At 36.8% G+C, this 22,536-nt stretch overlaps 1 protein-coding gene across 1 annotated transcript in view; it reads right to left on the bottom strand.

Moving 5' to 3' along the window:
- Positions 1-640: 640 nt before the first annotated feature.
- LOC115724592 (phospholipase D delta) overlaps positions 641-22,536 on the bottom strand; it is a 42,066-nt gene continuing 20,170 nt past the window's right edge. Inside the window, exons 7-10 of the mRNA XM_030653908.2 lie at positions 12,401-12,549; positions 11,670-11,831; positions 1,568-1,768; positions 641-1,343 (exon numbers count right to left, since the gene is read on the bottom strand). Of these exons, the coding sequence (XP_030509768.1) occupies positions 1,047-1,343; positions 1,568-1,768; positions 11,670-11,831; positions 12,401-12,549 (809 nt within the window). The 3' untranslated portion in view covers positions 641-1,046. The remainder of the gene's footprint in view (positions 1,344-1,567; positions 1,769-11,669; positions 11,832-12,400; positions 12,550-22,536) is intronic.

Raw genomic sequence — 22,536 nt, 5'->3', positions numbered from 1 at the left:
AATCTGGTATTTTCTTTACTCTATAATATCTATATTCATTATATATTTTAATTATCCTTAAATCGCTTTAATTTGATCATTGTCGTTGGTTAAAAGTAAGGCCAATACTACCAAACCCGTAAAGAGATATATATTTCTCTTATCACGTCAAAATTATATATACTCTCTACTCAAATCCCAATATACCATTTGCTTTGTACTCAATCGCACCACACAACAAACTCACATTCACTTTTCCTTTCACAACTCACTTTTTTTCTCCAGACACACCTCTCTCAAACACACAAAACATATTTATAGAGTCCCAAAACTTGGACACAAAGACTCTTTAAAACTTAGTCACCAAGACTCTCAAAACTTGGCCACCAAAACTCATTTTCTCACAATTAATAATTACTTAAAAATAAATTGCAACTTAATAAATATAGATAAATAAATTAATTTCAGTCAAACCCCATAAATTTTTGACTTTCTAATTATGAATATTACAAATATGCCATGACCTAAGCTTTGAGATGTGACAAAAAGATTGAAGAATAATGAGCTTGAACATTGCTATCAATAATAGAACTATAGGATTAGCTAATAACAATATGAAGTACAATAAATTTGACAATGTATTAATTCTATTTTTAATCACTAGTGCAGCAATAAGATTAGCTAATAGCTATATGATAATTTCTACCTCCATATATTTGTAACTACTTTTTTTAAATACGGTTTAAACTAAAGAAAAAAGAGAGGAAAATTTAGGATGTCGAAATAAAGTTTTAAACACTAGAAGTGTGTTTCACGCCAGTGCGGCAATATAAATATGCAAATAAGTATACGTGCAACAAGTTGGTGGAATTCTGGTTTCCACAATTTAAACTATAGAAAATTTCTTAAAAATTTATAGGAAATATTTAAAAGTAATCACTAATAGTACCCGATAATTTTTCAGTACATTTACATATATATATATTTATAGAAGAGTATATGCTCATACTCAAACTCATATCAAGAAACAGGAGAATTATGGTTTGTAGTATACAAATATTGATTGGTTATGTGGTTAAAGCATCAGGAAGATTGGTAGGTGTTCCCAAAACTTTGCCTCCAACATCTGGGAATGATTCATAATGTTGCAATGAACTAACATTGCCATCCTTATTAATCTCAATGGGGTATTGCATCAAATGACCAATCATCTTCTTCTTGTATTTTTCAGCAACATAAGCTTTCCAATTACTTTTTGCAATCTTATTAACACGCTTAATGCATTCTAGGCTCTGTGGTTCACGAAAACAATCTTCGAGCTCTCCAAGGTGTTCAGCCCACAGAGACATTCTATAACCATACACCTGAATCCAATAATAATATCATAACAACATTAAGGGATGCAAGTTAAGAGTTACTGGAAACTTTCCTCTTTGTTATTTATTATTTTTTTAAAAAAAAAAAAAAGAAGTTAAGAATCATATATAAATATGGGCAATCATTAAAGATAGAAATTGGGTAAAACTATCAGGTATATTGTTGTATATCATTGAATTGAGGAATGGGAACCAGTGAAGTATTTTCAAACCTGTCCACGAGGATGAGAATTAGTGGTTGCTGCCCATGTATGTGTTGGTTGGTAGGCACCCATAGCGATTTCTGTGTCTCTTGAACCATCCAAAGATCTTTGGTTGATGTTTGCCGATCCCAAGATTACATATTCATCATCAACAATCATTCCTTTGGCATGGACATAAATCATAAATCTTTGGAACTTCTGGACCGATGCCTATGAAAATGATTAATACATATGTGAAACTATTTTAAACGTAGATTTGATATCAGTTATAATTTTTCTTTAGTCAAGCAGATTTTCATAAAATGCTTTCAAAAAAAAAAAAAAAAATCCTTTCTAAATTACATTTATTCATCGTGTACAGAATGTTTTGTAAAAATAGCCATTATGAAAAATTTTATTAACAAAATAACGTTACAAAAAATTTGACAAAATAATCTTGTATAATGAGAGAAACGACCGTTAATTACACTGTGGGACTATAAACGACCATTATGAATGAAAAAAACCATAAATTTACAAAGAGTAAATAGAGTTTATTTTGAAAATTTTAGTATTTCACATGGTTAGTTTGATAAATTTCACTCCACATATAATTAAATATTAGTTGCGGGAGTAAGAGAGAAACTTCAGAATGAATACTATGTATTCATTAATTTAGAAAAGGTACAAAAGAGGAGCTTATATAGCTCACTGTACAATGAGTCAAGTTACAAAACTAATTGTAATGCTACACTAACAACTAACTGTAACTAACTCCTACCTAACCTAGCTAACTCTATCTTGACACTCCCCCTCAAGATGGATGATATATATCAACCAATCCATTCTTGTGTTTGAGAGCTTTAAAATAGTTAGGAAAGAGTTCATTGGTCATATTGTCAACTAGTTGATCTTTGGTGCAAACATGGACAGTTTTGATCAAACCCTTAAACTTTTTCTCTTATAAGATGACAATCAATGTCTATGTATTTCGTTCTTTCATAAACACTCAGTTTGCTGCAATATGTTGGGCAACTTTGCTGTCACATTACATCAAGGTAGGTCCTTTGTGCCTGTTAGATATTAGTTATATATTAGCTGTAAAAGAATTAGATATTTAGTAGATATTTAGTCTCCTAACTTTGCATATAAATATGTACCATTTTATGAAATAGACACATAATTCGAATCACTATTTTCTACATGGTATCAGAGCATTGTGATCCGAAATTCGAAATTCGAAATTAGGTTTCATTAAAAAAAAAAAAAACACTTAGGGTTTGAGTTTAGGGTTCTTTTTCAAAAATCTTTTTTGGAGTGCGAATCTATTCTCACCGCCCACTCAGGAGTGTTGCCCAGCCGCCGATCTACGGAACCCCAAAGTCCGGTCACCGGATTCCTCGTGCGTGGGGCTCACGTGTGAGACGGCATCTTCGACGGCGTTGTTTTGCCGGTTCTCTACTGGGTTCTTCTAAACCCACTCGCCTCTGTTCAAGGTTGTAATTCGGTATTTATTTGCCTTCTTCGTGTTTGGGTGTTCATTCTTTGGTGTTGTTTTTGTTCCTTTTCTCTGTCAATTGTGTTTGCTTTTGAGATTATGGCAGAGATAAAATCAAATTCAAAATCAGTTGTTTCTGATGCGGTTCCCGTGATGTCTAAAATCACGGACCATAAGTTGATTGGTTCGAATTATTTGGAATGGAGTAAGACAATTCGACTGTATTTGAGGAGTATTGACAAAGATGATCACTTGACTGACGATCCTCCTGAAGAAACAAACGATTCAAGGAAAATATGGCTCCGTGAGGATGCTCGTTTGTTCCTTCAAATTCGAAATTCTATTGATAATGAGGTAATTAGTTTGATTAATCATTGTGAATTGGTTAAAGAACTAATGGATTACTTAGAGTTTTTGTACTCTGGCAAAGACAACATATCTCGCATATATGATGTTTGCAAAGCCTTTTATCGCGCAGAGAAACAAGATAAGTCTCTTATGAATTATTTTATGGCTTTCAAGAAAACGTATGAAGAACTTAATGTGCTATTACCCTTTAGTCCTGATGTCAAAGTTCAACAGCGCCAACGAGAACAGATGGCTGTTATGAGTTTTCTTGCAGGACTCTCGTCTGAATTTGACTCTGCAAAGTCACAAGTTCTCTCTGGTTCTGATGTCTCCTCTTTACAAGATGTGTTTACTCGTGTTTTTCGCACAGAGACAACCTCTTCAACTCCTCTTAATAGCGCCTTGGTGAGTCGTCATACTTCTGCACCAGAAAAAAAACTCTACTCCAAGTGGTTTCAAAGGAGGCAATTCACAAGGACCTGATAATCGAACACCAAATTCTGGAAGCATCATGTGCAACTATTGTAAGAAACCAGGCCACACCAAGTTTGAGTGTAGGAAGTTACAGTTTAAGAATCGACAACAACACTCTGCCCATATTGCAAGCACTAGTGATGCATCTGACAAATCGGTCCTTATTTCTGCTGATGAATTTGCCAAGTTCTCAAGGTATCAGGAAACACTTAAGTCTTCATCTTCTTCTGTCACTGCGATTGTTGATTCAGGTAACTCTAATACATGCCTTCTTTCCAAATCCTCAAAATGGGCCATTGTTTATGGTGCCACAGATCATATGACAGGTAATTCCCGTCTCTTTTTCACTTTTCAGTCTCATAGTCCCACTTCTATTGTCACCTTAGCTGATGGGTCAACAACTTCTGTTCTTGGATCTGGCACTATTGTTCCTACACCTATGCTATCTTTGTCATCAGTCTTACATTTACGTGATTTGTCCTTTAATTTGCTTTCTGTTAGTCAACTCACTCGTAATTTAAATTCTTGCATCTCATTCTTTCCTCATCATTGTTTGTTTCAGGATCTTACGACGAAGAAGATTATTGGAAAAGGACATGAATCTGGTGGCTTGTATGTTCTTGACCCACTTCTGCCAACCTCTATTGCTTGTTCGAGTGTTGCTTCCGTTTTTGAGGCTCATTGTCGTTTAGGTCATTCATCCCTTCCTTTGCTCAAGAAACTGTGTCCTCAATATAGTAGTTTATCTTCATTAGATTGTGAGTCATGTCAGTTTGCCAAACATCATCGTGTTAGTTTGAGTCCTTGCGTCAATAAACGTGCTAGTGTTCCTTTTGAGTTAGTTCATTCTGATGTTTGGGGTCCTTCTCCTATTTTGTCTCAACCTGGATTCAGGTATTTTGTTACTTTTGTGGATGATTATTCTCGTGTAACTTGGTTATATTTAATGAAAAAAAATCGTTCTGAGTTGTTTTCTATATTCTGTGCTTTTTGTGCTGAGATTCAAACTCAATTTAATGTATCTATTCGTACTTTGAGAAGTGATAATGCCAAAGAGTACACGTCTGCTCAATTTCAATCTTATATGACCTCTAATGGCATGCTTCATGAAACTTCTTGTGTTGATACGGCACCTCAAAATGGTAATGCAGAACGTAAAAACAGACATCTTCTTGAAACTGCACGTGCCCTCTTGTTTCAAATGAAAGTTCCTAAACCTTTTTGGGCCGATGCAGTTTCCACGGCATGCTTTCTTATTAATCGCATGCCATCCTCTGTTCTTAATGGTGCAATTCCATTTAAAATTCTTTTTCCTAATAAGTCATTATTTCCAGTTGCTCCGTGAGTATTTGGCAGTGTTTGTTTCGCTCGCGATGTCCGCCCATCTGTCACCAAATTAGACCCTAAGGCCCTAAAATGTGTTTTTCTTGGTTATTCTCGTCTTCAGAAAGGGTATAGGTGTTATTGTCCTGATCTCAACAAATATCTTGTTTCTATTGATGTTACCTTTGTAGAAAATACACCTTATTTTTCATCTTCCACTACTTCTACTAGTTAGGAGGAGGATGATGATTTGTTGGTTTATTCTGTCACATCCTATGCGCCGGTTTCATGTTCTGGCGGGTCTCTTGTTCCTTCACCTGCCTCAGTCGTCACCCCCACAATGTCTACACCTCCACCACCTCCACCACCTCCACCACCTCTACCACCTCCACCACTCCCTCGGCCTCCTATAGTGTACACCAGGTGCCCCCCTCCTCCACCTCCTGTTTCATGTCCTGCACCTGCATCTTCGTCATCAGATCCGGAAATCCCAGATGATCTTCCCATTGAACTACGTAAAGGTAAACGCCAATGTACTTTTCCTCTTTCTTCTTTTGTATCTTATAATCATCTCTCCTCTTCTTCTTGCTCTTTTATTTCTTCTCTTGATTCTATCACTATTCCTAAAACTGTTCGAGAAGCGATGTCTCATCCTGGTTGGCTTGCTGCAATGACAGAAGAGATGAATGCTTTGGTTGCGAATGGTACTTGGGTCTTGGTTGATTTACCTTCCGGAAAACAGGCCATCGGGTGCAAATGGGTGTTCACGGTTAAATTCAATCCAGACGGCACAATTGCTCGCTTAAAGGCCCGTCTTGTTGCCAAGGGTTATGCTCAAACCTATGGAGTGGACTATTGTGATACTTTTTCTCCTGTTGCTAAACTCACATCTGTTTGACTGTTCATTTCCATGGCAGCTACTCATCATTGGCCTTTGCATCAGCTTGAAATTAAAAATGCTTTTCTTCATGGAGATCTTGAGGAAGAAGTATATATGGAGCAACCTCCTGGGTTTGTTGCTCAGGGGGAGTTAGGGCGAGTTTGTCATCTTCGCAAATCTTTATATGGATTGAAACAAAGCCCTCGTGCTTGGTTTGGTAAATTTAGTCAGGCTGTTGAGAAGTTTGGTTTGTTAAAAAGTAAGTCAGATCATTCTGTGTTTTATAAAAGATCAACTGCTGGTATCATTTTGTTAGTGGTGTATGTTGATGACGTCGTTATTACTGGAAATGATACTGAAGGCATCTCATCCCTTAAGTCTTTCATTCACACCCAGTTTAACACGAAAGATTTAGGGGAGCTTAAGTATTTCTTGGGTATTGAAGTTACTCGGAGTAAACAAGGTATTTTTCTGTCTCAAAGAAAGTATGTACTTGATTTGTTAACTGAGACAGGAAAATTGGGAGCGAAACCTTGTAATGCTCCGATGAATCCAGCTGTGCAACTTACACGTGATGGGAAACCATTTGAAGATCCTGAGAAATATCGCAGGTTAGTTGGAAAGTTGAATTATCTAACTAGGACTCGTCCAGATATTGCATTCCCGGTTAGTGTCATAAGTCAGTTTATGTCTTCTCCAACAATTCATCATTGGGCAGCATTAGAGCAAATTTTATGTTACTTGAAAGGAGCACCAGGACGAGGTATAATTTACAAAGATTATGGACATACCCAGATTGAGTGTTTTTCTGATGCAGATTGGGCAGGCTCCAAAGTAGATAGACGATCTACTTCAGGATATTGTGTATTTGTTGGGGGCAATCTGGTCTCTTGGAAGAGTAAGAAATAAAATGTTGTATCTAGATCCAGTGCTGAATCAGAATATAGAGCTATGGCCCAGTCTGTGTGTGAGGTAATATGGATTTATCAGCTTTTGACTGAATTCGGGTTTAAGACTTCTATTCCAGCAAAATTATGGTGTGATAATCAAGCTGCTCTTCATATTGCCTCAAATCCCGTATTCCACGAGCGAACTAAGCACATTGAGATTGATTGTCATTTTGTTCGTGAGAAAATTCAACAAGGTCTGATCTCCACAGGATATGTGAAGACCGGAGAACAACTAGGAGATATTTTTACAAAGGCTTTGAATGGAGTGCGGGTTGATTATCTTTGTAACAAGCTGGGCATGATTAACATCTATGCTCCAGCTTGAGGGGGAGTGTTAGATATTGGTTATATATTAGCTGTAAAAGAATTAGATATTTAGTAGATATTTAGTAGATATTTAGTCTCCTAACTTTGTACATAAATATGTACCATTCTATGAAATAGACACATAATCCGAATCACTATTTTCTACAGTGCCAATTTTAAATTCCTAAAGCAATGATAGTTTCCAAATTAACTCACTGATAGTGTTTGCCATTGCTCGATATTTAGCCTATGTTGAAGATCTCGAGACAGTATGCTGCTTTTTGCTCTTCCATGAAATGATAAGTCTCCAAGAAATATTCAAAACTTGTCGTAGACCTCCTTGTATCCATACATGCTGCCCAATCTGCATCTGTATAGGCTCGTAGTTGAATATCAGATGATGTAGAAAATAGTATTACTTGGCCCGAACAAGATTTATTGTATTGTAAAATACTTTGTGCAGCAATTAAATACTTTGTCCTAGGAGTAGTGAGGAATTGGCTTAGTTCATTAACTCAGTAGGCAATGTCTAGCCTTGTGATGACTAAATACTACAGTTTTCCAATTATTTTCCTATACAAGGTTCGGTCAGCTAAAGTATCATTTTCATCTTGCGACAACTTTAGATTAGCTTTCATAGGATTGTTGACTAGTTTGCTCCTTAAATATTCAAGGTCTTCAAGAAGTTGGAGAGCATATGGCCTTTGGGATACAAAAATCCCTTTGTTGGATCATGCTACTTCAAGGCCTAAGAAATATTTCAAATCTCCCAAATATTTGAGTTTGAATCTATCATTCAACCTGAGTTTCAAAATTTCTAATTCTTTGAGGTTGTTATTACTTGCAAGGGATACATCATCTACATAAACTAGTAAGATGATGAGACTGCTAGAAGAATGTTTCATACATTGAATGGTTTGTTGTGGAGTGAGAGAATCCTTCCTCTATGAGAGATGTAGAGAATTTTTCAAACCATTGTCAAAAAGCCTAGTTTAACCAATACAATGACTTTTCAAGCTTGCAAACTGTATTTGGTGGTAGCGAATTCTCCTCTTTAGGATTGTACCCTAGATGAAAAAAGGCATTGCTAACATCGAGTTGATGTAAGAACAACCTATGAACTGTAGCTAAGGCCAAAACAAGCTTTACAAAGACTAATTTAGTGATAGGAGCAAAAGTGTATGATAGTCTATGCCTTCAAGTTTATTATAGCCTTTAGCAACAAATCTGGCTTTAGATCTTTCTACTGATCCATTTGCATTGTACTTAATCTTATAAATCTATTGTTGACCTCGATTTTAGTTAACAACAGTAAGTCAAATTAAAGCGATCAAGAATAATTAAGCAATAAATATGAATTAATATTAAGTAAGGAAAATACTAGAATTATAGAGATTCAGCCCCTTGATAATGGTAATAGTCTAGTCTCCTTTAGTTTGTATTAACTTAAGAGTACATAAGCAATAAGGCCTTGATCTCTCTCGAAAGCTCTTACAATGATCTCTGAAAATTTTACTCTTGAATCTTTGATTTCTCTCGTGTGTTTAATCTGAATGAATTTCGTGTCCCTGAATAGTGAGATGACCACTATTTATAGGGATTAATTACATCAATTAATTTCCCAAATTAATAAGAAGTAAACTGTGAAAACTATTTGGTTTCTATAATTACAATGAGCGTATAGAAAACTAGGCCGGTTGCCTTTTCTTCTTTGATACTGCATATTTATCCCATGAAAATAGGGATATTACCGTGTCTAGCAAGTACGAAGATATGTGGGGAAAGATACTTAATTGGTTCCTTGTGTTTTGTTAAAATACACACTTGGTACCCTCTATTTTATATAATGATCAATTAGTACCCTCTGTTTGAAAAAATACACATGATGAGGACACTAAGGCTAAAGATACAAGTCAAGTTCTAGTTAGTCCGGTGACAAGGGCGCGAGCCAAAAGATTCAAAGAGGAAGTTAACATCCTAGTCCAAATAATTCTAAAACAAGAGGAGATTGTGGTCAACACGGAAAGAGAACATAAATTTGTGCTTCTCTTCAAAGTAGACTCAAGTTAGACTCAATTTAGAAGTATTTTTGTGGTTGATCACTTTTTCAAGGCTATTGGCAGCTTTCTTTTTTAATTTTGTGTTCTTTATTCTATCTTTGTTTTATTTGAAAAATTGTCTTTCTTTTAGTTTTCTTTTTTCTTGGTTGTAAGTTGGCTATATAAAGCCTTGTGAACACTTTGAAAAATCAGATTATTTTCAATAAAATTTTGAGAGATTTTCTTCTTCAGTTCTTGAAAAAACTATTCGAACTTATCAAGGAGTATTTCTTGTGGCGTTCAACCTCACTTATTAAACGGTTTTCCATCTCCATTTGTTGCGTCCTCCTTTATACCAAGGTTCATGCTTAACTAAGCATTGGGTTGTGGTTCCACATCCCAAATTCGTGAATTCTTGGAGGCTACCATATTTGGTGTCGGGTTTCATCACAATTGTTGGTGTGGTTCGTATCATTTGGTATCAGAGCATAGGATCATTGGGTTTGGCCTAATCTTCTTTTGTGTTTTTCTATTCAATTCATGTTCTATAATCTTGTTTAACTTTGTGTTCTATATTCCTGTCAATTCGTGTTCAAATTCTCTGTTTCTCTTTGTGAAATCCGAAATTGTTAGAACCACCAATTGATTTTGATAATTCTCTTGTGTCAAAATCGTCTCTTTGGTGTGTCAGTTTCCCTTAATTTTTTCTTCCTTTTTTTTCTTCTTAAAAATCCAAAATTTAAACAAAAAAAACTAATTCTGAAATTAAAATTCTAGAGCCATAATTTGATTTTTGCTGATTTCTTGTATTTGAATTTTACTTTGTCATTAGTTTCGCTTTTGTTTATTAAAATTCAATTTTTTTTTAAAAAAAAAAACTCTAATTTGTTATTGCTGAATTCTTTGTTTCCCTATTTGTGTCACAAATTTGTTTCCTTTTTTTTTTGTTTCTTTTTTGTTTCCCAAATTGTTTCACAAAGCTTGTTTAATTGGGTTTCCTTTTGCTTTCCTTGTGCATTAAGGAGCTAGAATTTCGAACTTGCTAATTTGTTGTCTTGAAAAAAATGAAAGAAAAGGAAAGGAAACCGATAGGAAAAAAAAAAGAAAGGAAAAGGAAACTGAGAGCATACCATTTTTGGGTGATGTGGTTAGACACTTCCAGTAAATTGCCAAAGTTTAAACCTAATCTAAATCCTTCTTTATCATTGTTTGTAGGAACATTCGACAAACACCTTTGGTTGTCCTCTTGAATAGCAGAGGCATAAGCCTTGTTGATGTAAGAAGAGGATCTTGCATCATGATCTGAGATTGAGTACCACTATATGACTCATTCAACCCAACCAGAAACTCTAGAACACGATCTACTTCGTGATATTCTTGAATCGTCTTCGTACCACCACAAGTACACGTAGGTTGTGGACGATATTCTTGGATCAGATCCCAAAAGGCCTTGAGTCGAGTAAAGTAATTTGTAATAGTATTTGATCCTTGAGCCATAGATTTTTTTGTTCGTATGGCTTCAAAAACACCAGGAGCATTCTTCTGGTTGAATCTTTCCTCAAGATTAGACAAAATATGTGTAGCATTGTCCATATACATGATACTTTCAGCAATATCACTAGAAATGGTATAGAAAATCCATGAGATCACACTATTGTTATAACGATTCAACAACTCAAAGTTGAGATCATCTTCATAAAGAGTACGAAGCTTTCCACTGAAGAACTTGAGCTTGTTTCTCAAAACAAGAGCCACTATCATAGCTCGACGCCATGAGCTATAATTCTCACAACCTATGAGAATTTTTGGAACTAAACTAGCTCCAGGATGATAATTGTTGGACAAAAAACAAGGATTTCGAGCTTCATTAGAGTAGGATCGAACATTGGAGTCCAAAACAGAGAATCGATTGGACACCATCACCTCCAGCCATGGTGAAGAAAAGAAAAAAGAAGTATTGGAATTTACTCAGAGAACTTGCTCCAATACCATATTATTTGCCGAAGAGAGAAAATTGAGAATGAATACTCTGCATTAATTAATTTGGAAAAAGGGACAAAAAAGGAGTTTATATAACTCAGTGTACTATGAGTCAGGCTAACTGCCTAACCTAACTAACTCAGTCTTGATATTAAAAGTTGCAACTAAACTTTGACAAGAGTAAATTGAGAAAGAATGAACGAGGTAGTACTCACTATATTCTTCAAATAAATAATTTCAATTTAGTCAACGCATACACTATATTAACTCAAATATTTGATATATAATCATAAATGTATTCTTTCAGAGTACTATATGAAGAAGGGTGTCATACCAACACACTGTTCTCAGTTGGCTTACTTCTGCGAGATGATGAAACCTCGCGCTTCCCAAGGCAAAAGAAGTTCAAATAATCTTGTGGATGATGCTGATCAGAAAGGCCAGCATTCTTAATAGCTTGAGCAATTACACTGTACATCATAGCCATAGTTTGTCCCTGTGGTCATAAATAAATGAAATTGGCTCAACCATCCATAATCCAAAGTTATTTCAATATTCCATCATACCAACATAATTTTTAGGACTAAAAAATAATGTTGCATGTGTTAATTAAGTGAAAAAGAACCAAGAGAAAAAATTCTCCTTATGGGTAACCTGTTAGGATTATACATTGACAAACTATCAACCTAAATGGTAATTCCACTTTGACACCATCCTCATATAATAAACTACTAGTCTATGTGATTGTGCGAGTAATTTTTAGCACAACCTTGTGAAATGAATGTCATGGTAAGGGGCATCTTCTACAAGGTCACAAAAGGTGTATATTAAACCAAGAGAAGTGGCATAGTAGTGTTTCTGAAGTAGTATTGTTTTAAGGATGACACATCAAAACTCTATCTCAGATATAAGCTAGTTTTCGAGAATGAACTCTATTCAAACTTTTGTGGAGAAACTTTAAAGTAAAAAAGCATGTGAATTATGAATGACTTAACTAAGTTAAACATCTCATCTCAATATAAAGAACTTTTATGGAACTATTGTTACAAAATGAAAAAATAGTACCTGCCAGAAAAGAATCTCTTGAACGGCAGCACTAGTTGGAGAACCCTCTGGCCACATTGGTATTACTATGTACACACTGAAACGCTCATTGGCTTTGATTTTGTTGGCAATTTTCAAAGCCAACTCCATGGGCACTAGGTTATCAGCACCTATTTATTAAAGAACCAAAAACACAATGATTTTTAAATGCAATGATCACTAGAAAAAGCATTGGAAGAGAATGGCAAAACCAAACACGAAACTAACAGTAGAAAAAGACTAGTAGCCATTATCTGTATAAAAGCGAAAAAACAATGTAATTACAGAGGAAAATCTGAAGAAGAAAGAATGTTCCGGAGGATACGAATTTTGTGACCACAGACAATGGTATTGTTGACTACCTAGTACCTAGTCAATGATAATAATGTGGTTGAAAGTAACTGTCTAATTAGTATAGAATATAATAATCACTATGAAGTAATTTTATTTTATTTTAAAATACAATATATTTTATGTAATTATTATAGAATAGTTTCATTTTATTTTAAAATACAACATATTTTTTTAGAAAATTACCCCATATACTATATTTTTAGATGCGAAGTGATTATTACTTGTAAATTTTTATTGTAAAATTGATAACCACACAATAAATTAATATAATGTAATATTTAATATATTATTTTATAACAAATATTTAAAATAAATTTTGCTTTAATAATATTTAAAATAAATAAAATATCTTCCTAAAACAAACTTAAATTTCATAACAATTTTGTAACAAATATTTAAAATAATTTTTATGTATTAAGCCTATTTAATTGCTCTTGCATTCTGCTCTCAAAAGAAAAAAAAAGATTTTGTTACGTTCTATACATCTTGAGCTATTCCATTTGGTGTATGATTTTACAGTCTTTTTTTTTTTTTTTTTTTTTTTTTTTTTGAGTAAAAGAGGCTGATAAGAAAAAAAACAACCGAAAAAACAGCCAGCCTAGGAGGACTGAAAAAGAACAGTCCCTAATCTTCATCTCGCAACCTGAGGGCTTGCTTTGCAAGGGAATGCGCTTGAGCATTGTGTTGGCGTGGGGTATGCAGCAAAGAAGCTTCAGGGAATCTGGAGAGGAAGGTTCTGATCTGATGAACGAGAGACGACAAAGGAGAATTGTCTTGCCAATTTCCATTTACCTTTGTAACAAGGTTGAGACAGTCAGAGAAAATGTAGTGGGGCTTCAAATTTAAGGCTAAACACCACTGTATTCCTTCAGCAAGGGCTTGAGCTTCAGCAAAAATAGGGGAAGGTGTCCCTGACTTAGTGAAACTTGCAGATTGAGAAATGTGGGAGACACCATTCATGAAGACTAAGCCAAAACCAGTGATTGAAGCAGTTTGATTGAGGGCAGCATCAACAAAAAGAGCAGTGGTTGACTGAGTTAAAATCTGATCTGGAGCTGCAGAACAAGAGCTTCTAGAGGCATTGGAAACAATGGGGGAAAGTTGCGCCGCTTGATAATCCTGCAAAAAACTGGAAACATAATCTTGGACATTGGTACATAAGTTTTGCCTTTGAAAGATATGAGCATTTCTGGTATTCCATATTTGCCAGATGATTCCAATGAATAAGGGAAGTTGATCCTTAGGAACTGAATCAAGGCTGAGAATGTAAAAGTCTCTGATATCAAGCCTACTGTTGTCAGCAAAAAATTGTTTAAACTGAGACTGATGCCAGATGGTCTTCACTCTGGGGCAGTGTATAAGAGCATGGGAAACCGTCTCAATTCCACCCCCACAACGAGAGCAACAAGCACTGGGAATAGCATGCTTATGGAAAAGGTTGAGAGCACAAGGGAGAAGGTGGTTAAAAGCTTTCCAGGTGAAATGCTTAATTTTGGGAGGGATTTTCAGAGTCCAAAGAAATTTCCACCAATCCTTAAAGGGGTTAGGATTTGAAGAGGAAGGGGCAGAATTATTGACAATGGATTGGGCAAGATGGTAGGCAGATTTGACAGTGAGAATTCCCGTGGGGTGATGACCCCAAATGAGAGAGTCAGAATGACCAAGAGCTATAGGAATGTTTAGGACTGCTTTGGCTTGATAAGAGGGGAGAAAGTGATACAGTTGATCAGCATTCCAGGATCTATCTTGGTTAACAAAAAGAGAGACATTGGCCAGGGAAGAGTCAATAGGGTGAAGAAGAGTAGGATGGGAAATTTGAGGAATCCAGTTGGGAGCAGTTATAGGAATATTACTACCTGTACAGATTTTCCAGGTAAGCCCTGTTTTAAGAAGCTGAGAGCCCCACTGGAGACTTCTCCAGGTGTAAGATGGATTGTGGCCAATTGGAGCATGGAGAAAATCAGTGGTCTTAAAGTAACGGGCCTTCAGGAGGGAATGAAGAAGGGAATCCGGATGAGACCATATCCTCCAAGCCTGTTTAGCCAGAAGAGCCTGGTTGTGGGAAGTGAGGGATCGAAAACCAAGGCCCCCAAAAAACTTAGAAGCAGAGATGGCAGACCAGCTTTTCCAGTGAATTTTGCTGCGATTAGTGTTGGAACCCCACCAGAATTTTGCGGATAAACTTTGAATAGATGCACAAGTGGATTTAGGGAGTCTAAAACAGGACATAGCAAAAGAAGGAATTGCTTGAATAACCGATTTGATGAGAGTTTCTTTGCCCGCCCTGGAGAAAAGCTTTCCATTCCAAGCATTTAACCTAGAGGAAACCTTTTGGATGAGGTAATGAAAAATAGAGTTTTTAACTCTGCCAATGCAATGGGGGACCCCAAGGTATTTGCTAATGAAACCTTCACCATTAAGCAAAAGAGAAGTTCGAAATTGGCCTTGAGAAGCAGGATTGGTATTAGGAGAAAAGAGAATTGAGGATTTATCACGATTAACAGATTGGCCCGAAGCTTGGAAGTAAAGAAGCAAAATTCTGTTTATGGCTTCAGTGGAGTGAGAGGTGACTGGGGCAAAAATCATACTGTCATCGGCAAAAAGAAGGTGAGAGATTGAGGGTGCACCTCGGCAAATTTTGAGGCCTGAGAACAGAGCAGCATCCTCATGAATACGGATGGCTGCAGATAAACCTTCAGCCACAAGTAAGAAGAGATAGGGAGAGAGGGGGTCACCCTGACGGATGCCACGGGAAGAAGAGAAAACAGTTGAGAGTTGACCATTTAAGGAAAGCTGGTAGGTGACAGTGGAGAGGCATTTAGTTATAAGAGAGATAAAAGTGGAAGGAGCTCCTATATGGTGGAGGAAACAGGAGATAAAGGACCATTCGACTCTATCAAAAGCCTTTTCCATATCTAGTTTGATAGCGGCCCAACCAATTTTTCCAGATTTCCTGGTATGAATGGCATGGATAATTTCATTAGCAATAACAATATTATCAGAGATTTGCCTACCAGTTAAAAACGCACTTTGGTTGGGGCTAATAATCGAGTGAAGGACCGATTTGAGACGATTGGCCAAAACTTTTGCCACACATTTGTACAAGGTGTTACAGAGGCTAATGGGACGAAAGTCTCTTACAGTTTTGGAATTTTTCTTCTTAGGGATAAGGACCAGAATTGTGTTGTTGATAGGAGTGAGGTCACCCTGATTGTTAAGGATATGTAGAAGGCCCTGGCACAGATCAGGTCCAATAGTGTCCCAATTTTTCTGATAGAAAAGAGAATTTAACCCATCAGGACCAGGGGACTTGTCACCAGATAGGCTGAACATAGCATCTTTAATCTCAGCAGTGGTGAAAGCCTCATCAAGATAATCATATTGGGCACGAGATAGGGTATTAGTAACACCTTGGAGAATGGAAGATATTGCAGAGGGGGAGGTACCTTGGGAGGAGAAAAGGTCAGTGTAGAAAGAAAGAAACTGGGAGAAAATGGTTTGGGAGTCATGAGTGATGGAGCCATCAGGGAGGGTTAAACCACGAATGTGGTTAAGACGCTTTCGGGTTGAGGCTCTCTGATGAAAGAACCGAGTATTTTTGTCCCCAGCCCGAAGCCAGTTGACCCTAGATCGTTGCTTCCAGAAGATTTCTTCTTTAAGAAGAAGATTGTTAAGCTTAGAGTGAAGATGGGAGATACGTTGAGAAGAGGCAGGAGTGGGCAAACTATCATTCAGTAAATGATTAAGCTCAGCCTGAGTTCCTGCAATTTGGAGTTTAAGGGAAGGCTGAGAGGATTGCCAACGCTTGATATTGGAGAGAGTGGAAGATTGCTTGTCCAGAAAGAAATGTAAGGGGGAGGGAGAGGACGAGGGAGAGAGACACCAGGAGTCCTGAACCATAGCAGGAAAAGAAGGGTCATTAAGTAGAAAATTTTCGAAGTGAAAACGAGAATGTTTGTGGGACTTAGAAGCAGTGTCCTCAAAAAGGAGTTTTAAGGCTCGGTGATCCGATCCATAAAACCCCAAATGAGTGAGTGAAGCATGGGGAAAAAGGCTATTCCAGGAGGGGGTGGAAGTGCACCAATCGAGACGCTCAAAAATAGTACCATGACGCCAAGTGAACTTATGTCCCAAGTAAGGAAGGGGGGACATGTTCCGAGTACGTAAAAAATTATGAAACTGGTGCATAGCATGGGAGGGGGGAGAAGTGGTGGAGTTACGATCACTAATAGATAAGTAGTCATTAAAATCTCCAATAACCAGCCAAGGCAAAAGCGGAGCAGTGTCATATAATCGATTTAAAAGTGTCCAAGTAAAAATTTTTGAATCAATGTAAGGGGAACCATAGAAACCAGTAAAGTGCCATTGTCTATCATTAAAATTATTTATAAAACAATCTACATGATTGAGGGAGTAAGAGACAACGGTAATATCAATACAATTGTTCCAAAAAAGCAAAAGACCCCCCCCTAAACCTTGCCTAGGAACCTCTAAAACATTATCAAAATGAAGCTTGTACTTCAAGGCAGGTCCACGGCCAGCAGGCAGCTTAGTCTCCATCACAAAAAGCATAATTGGTTGATGCTGCTTGACCAACAGGGAGAGGTGACGGAACGCTCGAGGACTCCCTAAACCTCGAGCGTTCCAGCTGCAAACACTCATTTTTCTCGGCGGGGCCGCGATGCGGCACCCGCCGTTGGTTCGTCATCAGAGAGGGAGGGAACAATGGCATCATCAGTAGGGGCCGCACGAGCACGCTTCAACATGCTTCTGACGGAATCCCCCACTTGGGTAGTCTGGCGAGTGAAATGAGTCCTGGTGCCAGCAGAAGAGATAGGTGAGGGCTGGGGATTGGAGTCATTAATAACCAAACCAATAGGTCGAGTACGAGGGGGAGTAGTTGATGGTAAAGCAACACCTTTACCTTTTGCAGTGTGGGTAACAGTGGAAGTTGTCATAATCGGAGGAGGAATGGTGGTGGGGAAAGTCTGGGAATGAGGAGATGTTGGAGTAGATGGAATGGTGGTAGTGTTGGTGATAGTACGGGGGGGCGAGTGAACTCGCAGAAATTGATTGACAGCATGTTGGAGGCTTTGGTCAGATGAGGAGATAGGAGGAAGGAATTCCTCAAAAGGGGTAGCGTTGGAGATTTCGAAAGGATTCTTCTTGAACAGGGACGGGGTCGGAGCACGAAGAGTATCACGATATTCTAAGAGAGGGGGGGAAGGGAAGTTATCACAACGAAGGAGGTAGCGGGTGCAGCGGTTATAAGTATGATCAAGGAGGCCACAAAAGTAGCAGAAGTTGGGAAGGCTTTCATATTTGAAGCTAATCCATCTTGGCTCAGGGATGGATCTGAAACGAATTGTCATACCTCTACGCAAGGGTTTGGTGATGTCCAACAGAACACGAATCCTGAGAAAGGGGCCAGAATTCTCAAGGAGAGAGAGGGGATAGGTTTCAATGAGGTCACCCAGTTCATCAGCTATGAACTGGGCCAGCTGAAGGCTCCTTCTACCAAAAGGAATTCGGTGAACTTGGATCCAGAAAGGGGTATATCTTATACTTTCAGGGGTGGGAGTGGGAGAAACATCAGGATGAGTGAAGACAATAAGGAATTTGTCAAAATGCCATGGCTGTTCCTCCAGGACTCGTCGACGGTCCCCATCGCATTGGAAGGTGGCTAAGAAGAGGCCAGAATGGTACTCGGAGATTTGGACAGGGAAGCGGAGGGTCCAGGCTTCAGACATTGCCTTTTCAATCCAAGCGGGCTTAGCGGTGCGAGGCGATAAAGTTTTGAAAATAAGGCAGAAAGAGTTGGGGTCGGAGGATGAAGAGAGGGAGATGTGATCGAAGTCATAGATGAGGCTTTCTTCTTCAGAGAGAGGAGTGAGGATGTTAGGGTTGGTGGAAGAGGACGCCATTGAGGTAGTGGAAGGAAACAGAGCAGCAATGGTGATAACAGAGGGTGGAGGTGTCGAGCAACATAAAGTGTGGGGGATTAAATAGACAGAGTAAGTAAGGGTAGGAGAAAGAAGATACCTGGAGATGGAAAGGCGCGTCGAGGGAGGGGAGTGGCTCTGAACCATCGCTTCGATTGCTGGGACGGCTATCTGCAGAGGCGGAGGAGGAATGATTGCAAAGGAGTAAATGCTTGAGACGATGGATAAGATGGTGTGGGTTGATTTAGGGGGCTGGAGAAGAAAGAGAAGAAGAGAGAAAGTCTGGGCAAACATTAAATGCCCAAAAGAGGGTGCCGTCAGAATTAAATGTAACTGAGAGAGGAGGAGAGCATTAAATATGGACTGAGCACGAAAAATTCGGAGGCTTTTTGCAATGATTAAGGATGACATAGGGCAATTTAATGCAGACAAGAGGTTGAAAGGTGAGATTTAGGGGGGAGAAGACGAGACGGAGATGCTCGTTCACTATACCAGAGAAAACCTGGATGGAAGCTTCAAGAAGAAGATGATTTTTTTTGCAAATTCAGCATCAAATGTTGTAAATCATAAGAGAAGGGATTTGTTTAGAATGTTGGATTTGAAAAGCTTGGGTATTTGCAGCTTTTTTATTTTTCTTTGTATGATTTTACAGTCTTAGAAGTTTAAACATTTGTCAAGTTGAATAAAATTTAATAATAAAACAAATTAAATATTTCATCAATCAAAATTTATGCTACATCATAAATAAATCCATTAGATATATAATTCATCAATCAAAATTTATGCTACATCATAAATAATGTTAAAAAAATAAAATATCATATATTTGCATATTAATTTCTTTCTTTTTTTTTTGTTGTTATTTATTTACAAACAATACAAGAAATATAGCACACTAAAAAGTTATCAAATAACATCTTAATAGGACAAAAATTAAAATTATATATATATATGAGAAAAAAATAAAAATAAAAACCTAAATCATATTAAATAATTATTGTATCAACGAAATAATTAAAATTATTTTTAGTATGTAATTACACCCAATTTTCGTGGTGTGTGTGAGATTTGATCTAAAACAAAATGTCAAAGAATAAATAAATAAATAAAATATATATAATTTATTTGGTGGGACCCACAAATGACTTATTCTTCTCCTTCCTTTGTCTCTCTCCTCAACATCCTCTTCTTCTCTTTTCCTTATCGATAGGACAAAATTAAACCAGCACAACAAAATTTACATCCACCACTATGCACATTCATCTATAAGTGAAAGACCTAGAATTTGTACAAAAAGTGAAATGAGTTTAAGCCTCAGTATTATGGTAGTTATTAGGCGCGACTACTCGATTTAGGATGTCATTTTCTATGATTGGTATTGAGAGCTAGTGGTCTAGTGGACATGTGATATGCATGGATAGCTTGTCTCTTGTGATTATTTAGGGCCTCTCTATTTTGTTTATACATGACGATGAGGATGATAGGTTTCATCTCGTTTTTTTCTTAAAAATGCTAACCATGCAAGGTTTTTATTAAACTATTGGTCCTTTAATATTAATTCATTTCCTACTAGGTTCATAAGCTCACTCACTGTATTTTCCTTTCCATGAACTCATCTTGGTACTTGTGAATAAGAGAGAATCATTGATGGAGAACGGTGAGATTTGCTTGGTCATATCTTAATAATTATCTTTTCTTTTAAAGGTTTAATATGTATATAATTATTAATGGATGGTCTATATCGCTTAAATAGATATGAGCAGTTAGGGATGTGGAATATGATGGATGCTTAGTATTATTTCGGTGTTTTAAAAATTATTAAATCTAATTATTTGGTAACTACATAATTGTGGGAATATTATTGTTCTATATATAATAACGAATGGTCTTATTTTATTACAATTATGTTCTATTTAATATATGAGTTATTCAATTATTTTAAATATATATTTGATATGATTTCGTATAAATTAAAGGATTATTTGTATCTACCACAACCTAAGGCTTAGGTCGTGACAGAAGTTGTATCAAAGCACCGGGTTCAAAATCTCAGAGTGTATCACCAAATTGATAAGATTTTCTTCAAATAATAATAATAAATTAATCATTGTATTTTTGGTATATTAAAGCTTAAATATAAAGAGAATCTATTCATCACTAACTTGTTAGCTTTTGATACAAAGAGCAAAGAAAATACATTTAAGGCAAAATGTAGGAGGAGGAGGCGCATACAAAGGGAAGAGAAACAAGGAAAGTATGCAGCTAAGAAAAAGTACCCTAGTTGATGATAGATGAGTTGTTTGATCAACTTGAAGGTTTCAAATTCTTTTGAAAGATTGAATTGAAGTCAGGCTATTATCAGTTGAGGACTAGGGAAGAAGATGTCCTTAAGATTTCTCCAAAGACACCTAATGGACAATTTTAGATGCTATTGGATTAACGAAGGTACCTTCATTTATGGATCTCGTGAATAGTCTTAGGATCCTACTTGGATAAGTTGGTGGTGATATTAATTTATGGTATACGAACCTTAAGGGATCATCATTCATATGCTAACGAAGAGAAGTGTGACTTCTGAAGGAATGTGGTCAAATTCTTAGGACATGTAACATCTCAAAATCGCATCATTATAGATCCTTCGAAGGTTGACTCTATTATACAATGAAAAATACCAAATAATAAGATCGATATTTCAAGTTTTCTTGGGTTAGTAGGCTACTATTGTCATTATGTAGAGGATTTTTCTCTCCAATTGTTATGCCTTCGACAAATTTGACATGGAAGAAAGTAAAATTTGTGTGAAATGAAAGTTGTGAAGAAGCATTCATAAATTAAAGCGAAGATTAACCGTGACACTCATTTTCAGTGATTCAAATAATAAGGAGGCATATGTGGTATTTGTCGATGTTATAGATACAAGTTTAGGATGTATTTGTGAAAAATAACAAGGTTTTTTCCTACGGGTCTTGAGAAAAAATATGCACGTTGCATAAGGAAAATTACCCCACTCATGACTTAAAGATCTGGAGATGTTATTTGTATGATGCAAAGATGAAGTCATATTCAAATCATAAGAGCTTAAAGTATCTCTATACATAGTGACTTGAATTTGAGGCAACAAAGATGGATTTAGTATATGAAAGATTATGATTTCACTTCACAATATTATCTTAGAAGGGCTAATGTAGTAGTAGATGCACTATGTAGGAAATCTCACGGTACGTTTGTATGTTCAGCTCCTGAAGACTAGAAAGGGACAATTACAATGGGTGATCATGATTTGCAATCATATGAAGGAGAAGAGATAGATTGTGCCTCTAATGTAGTTGCTACATTAGTGTCTCTTTAACAAGTTAAGCATCGTTAGTGGCAAGATGAGAAAATAAGACTTATCTAGAATCAAATCCATGATGAAGAACATTTAGATAGATAGACAGTTAACGCTATGGGGTACTTATACCACAAGAGAAGATTGATTATTGTAAATACCTGTAATCTTAGAAAGTCTATTATGATCGAGGCATGTAGCTCCAAGTTTATTGTACATTGTGGTAGTGCAAAGATGCACCAGGACACGAGGGGAAAATACTAATGGGATGGTATGAAGCAAGATGTGGCTAGCTTTGTTGCTAGGAGTATGGTTTGTCAGTAGGTTATTGTTGAGCACCAAAGATCTTTAGGTTTGCTTCTACCTATACCTATACTAGAGTAGAAATGGGATAAGATCACTATAAACTTTGTAACTGGGTTACCATTGACACGCCCTTAGGACATGCGATTGTCTAGGTGATTATTGATCACTTGAGTAAGTCTGCTCATTTT

The sequence above is a fragment of the Cannabis sativa genome, chromosome 6 (assembly GCF_029168945.1).
Source record: "Cannabis sativa cultivar Pink pepper isolate KNU-18-1 chromosome 6, ASM2916894v1, whole genome shotgun sequence".
Lineage (NCBI taxonomy): Eukaryota > Viridiplantae > Streptophyta > Magnoliopsida > Rosales > Cannabaceae > Cannabis > Cannabis sativa.
Note: the sequence above shows the minus strand (reverse complement) of the source record. Positions and strands in the feature narration are given on the sequence as shown.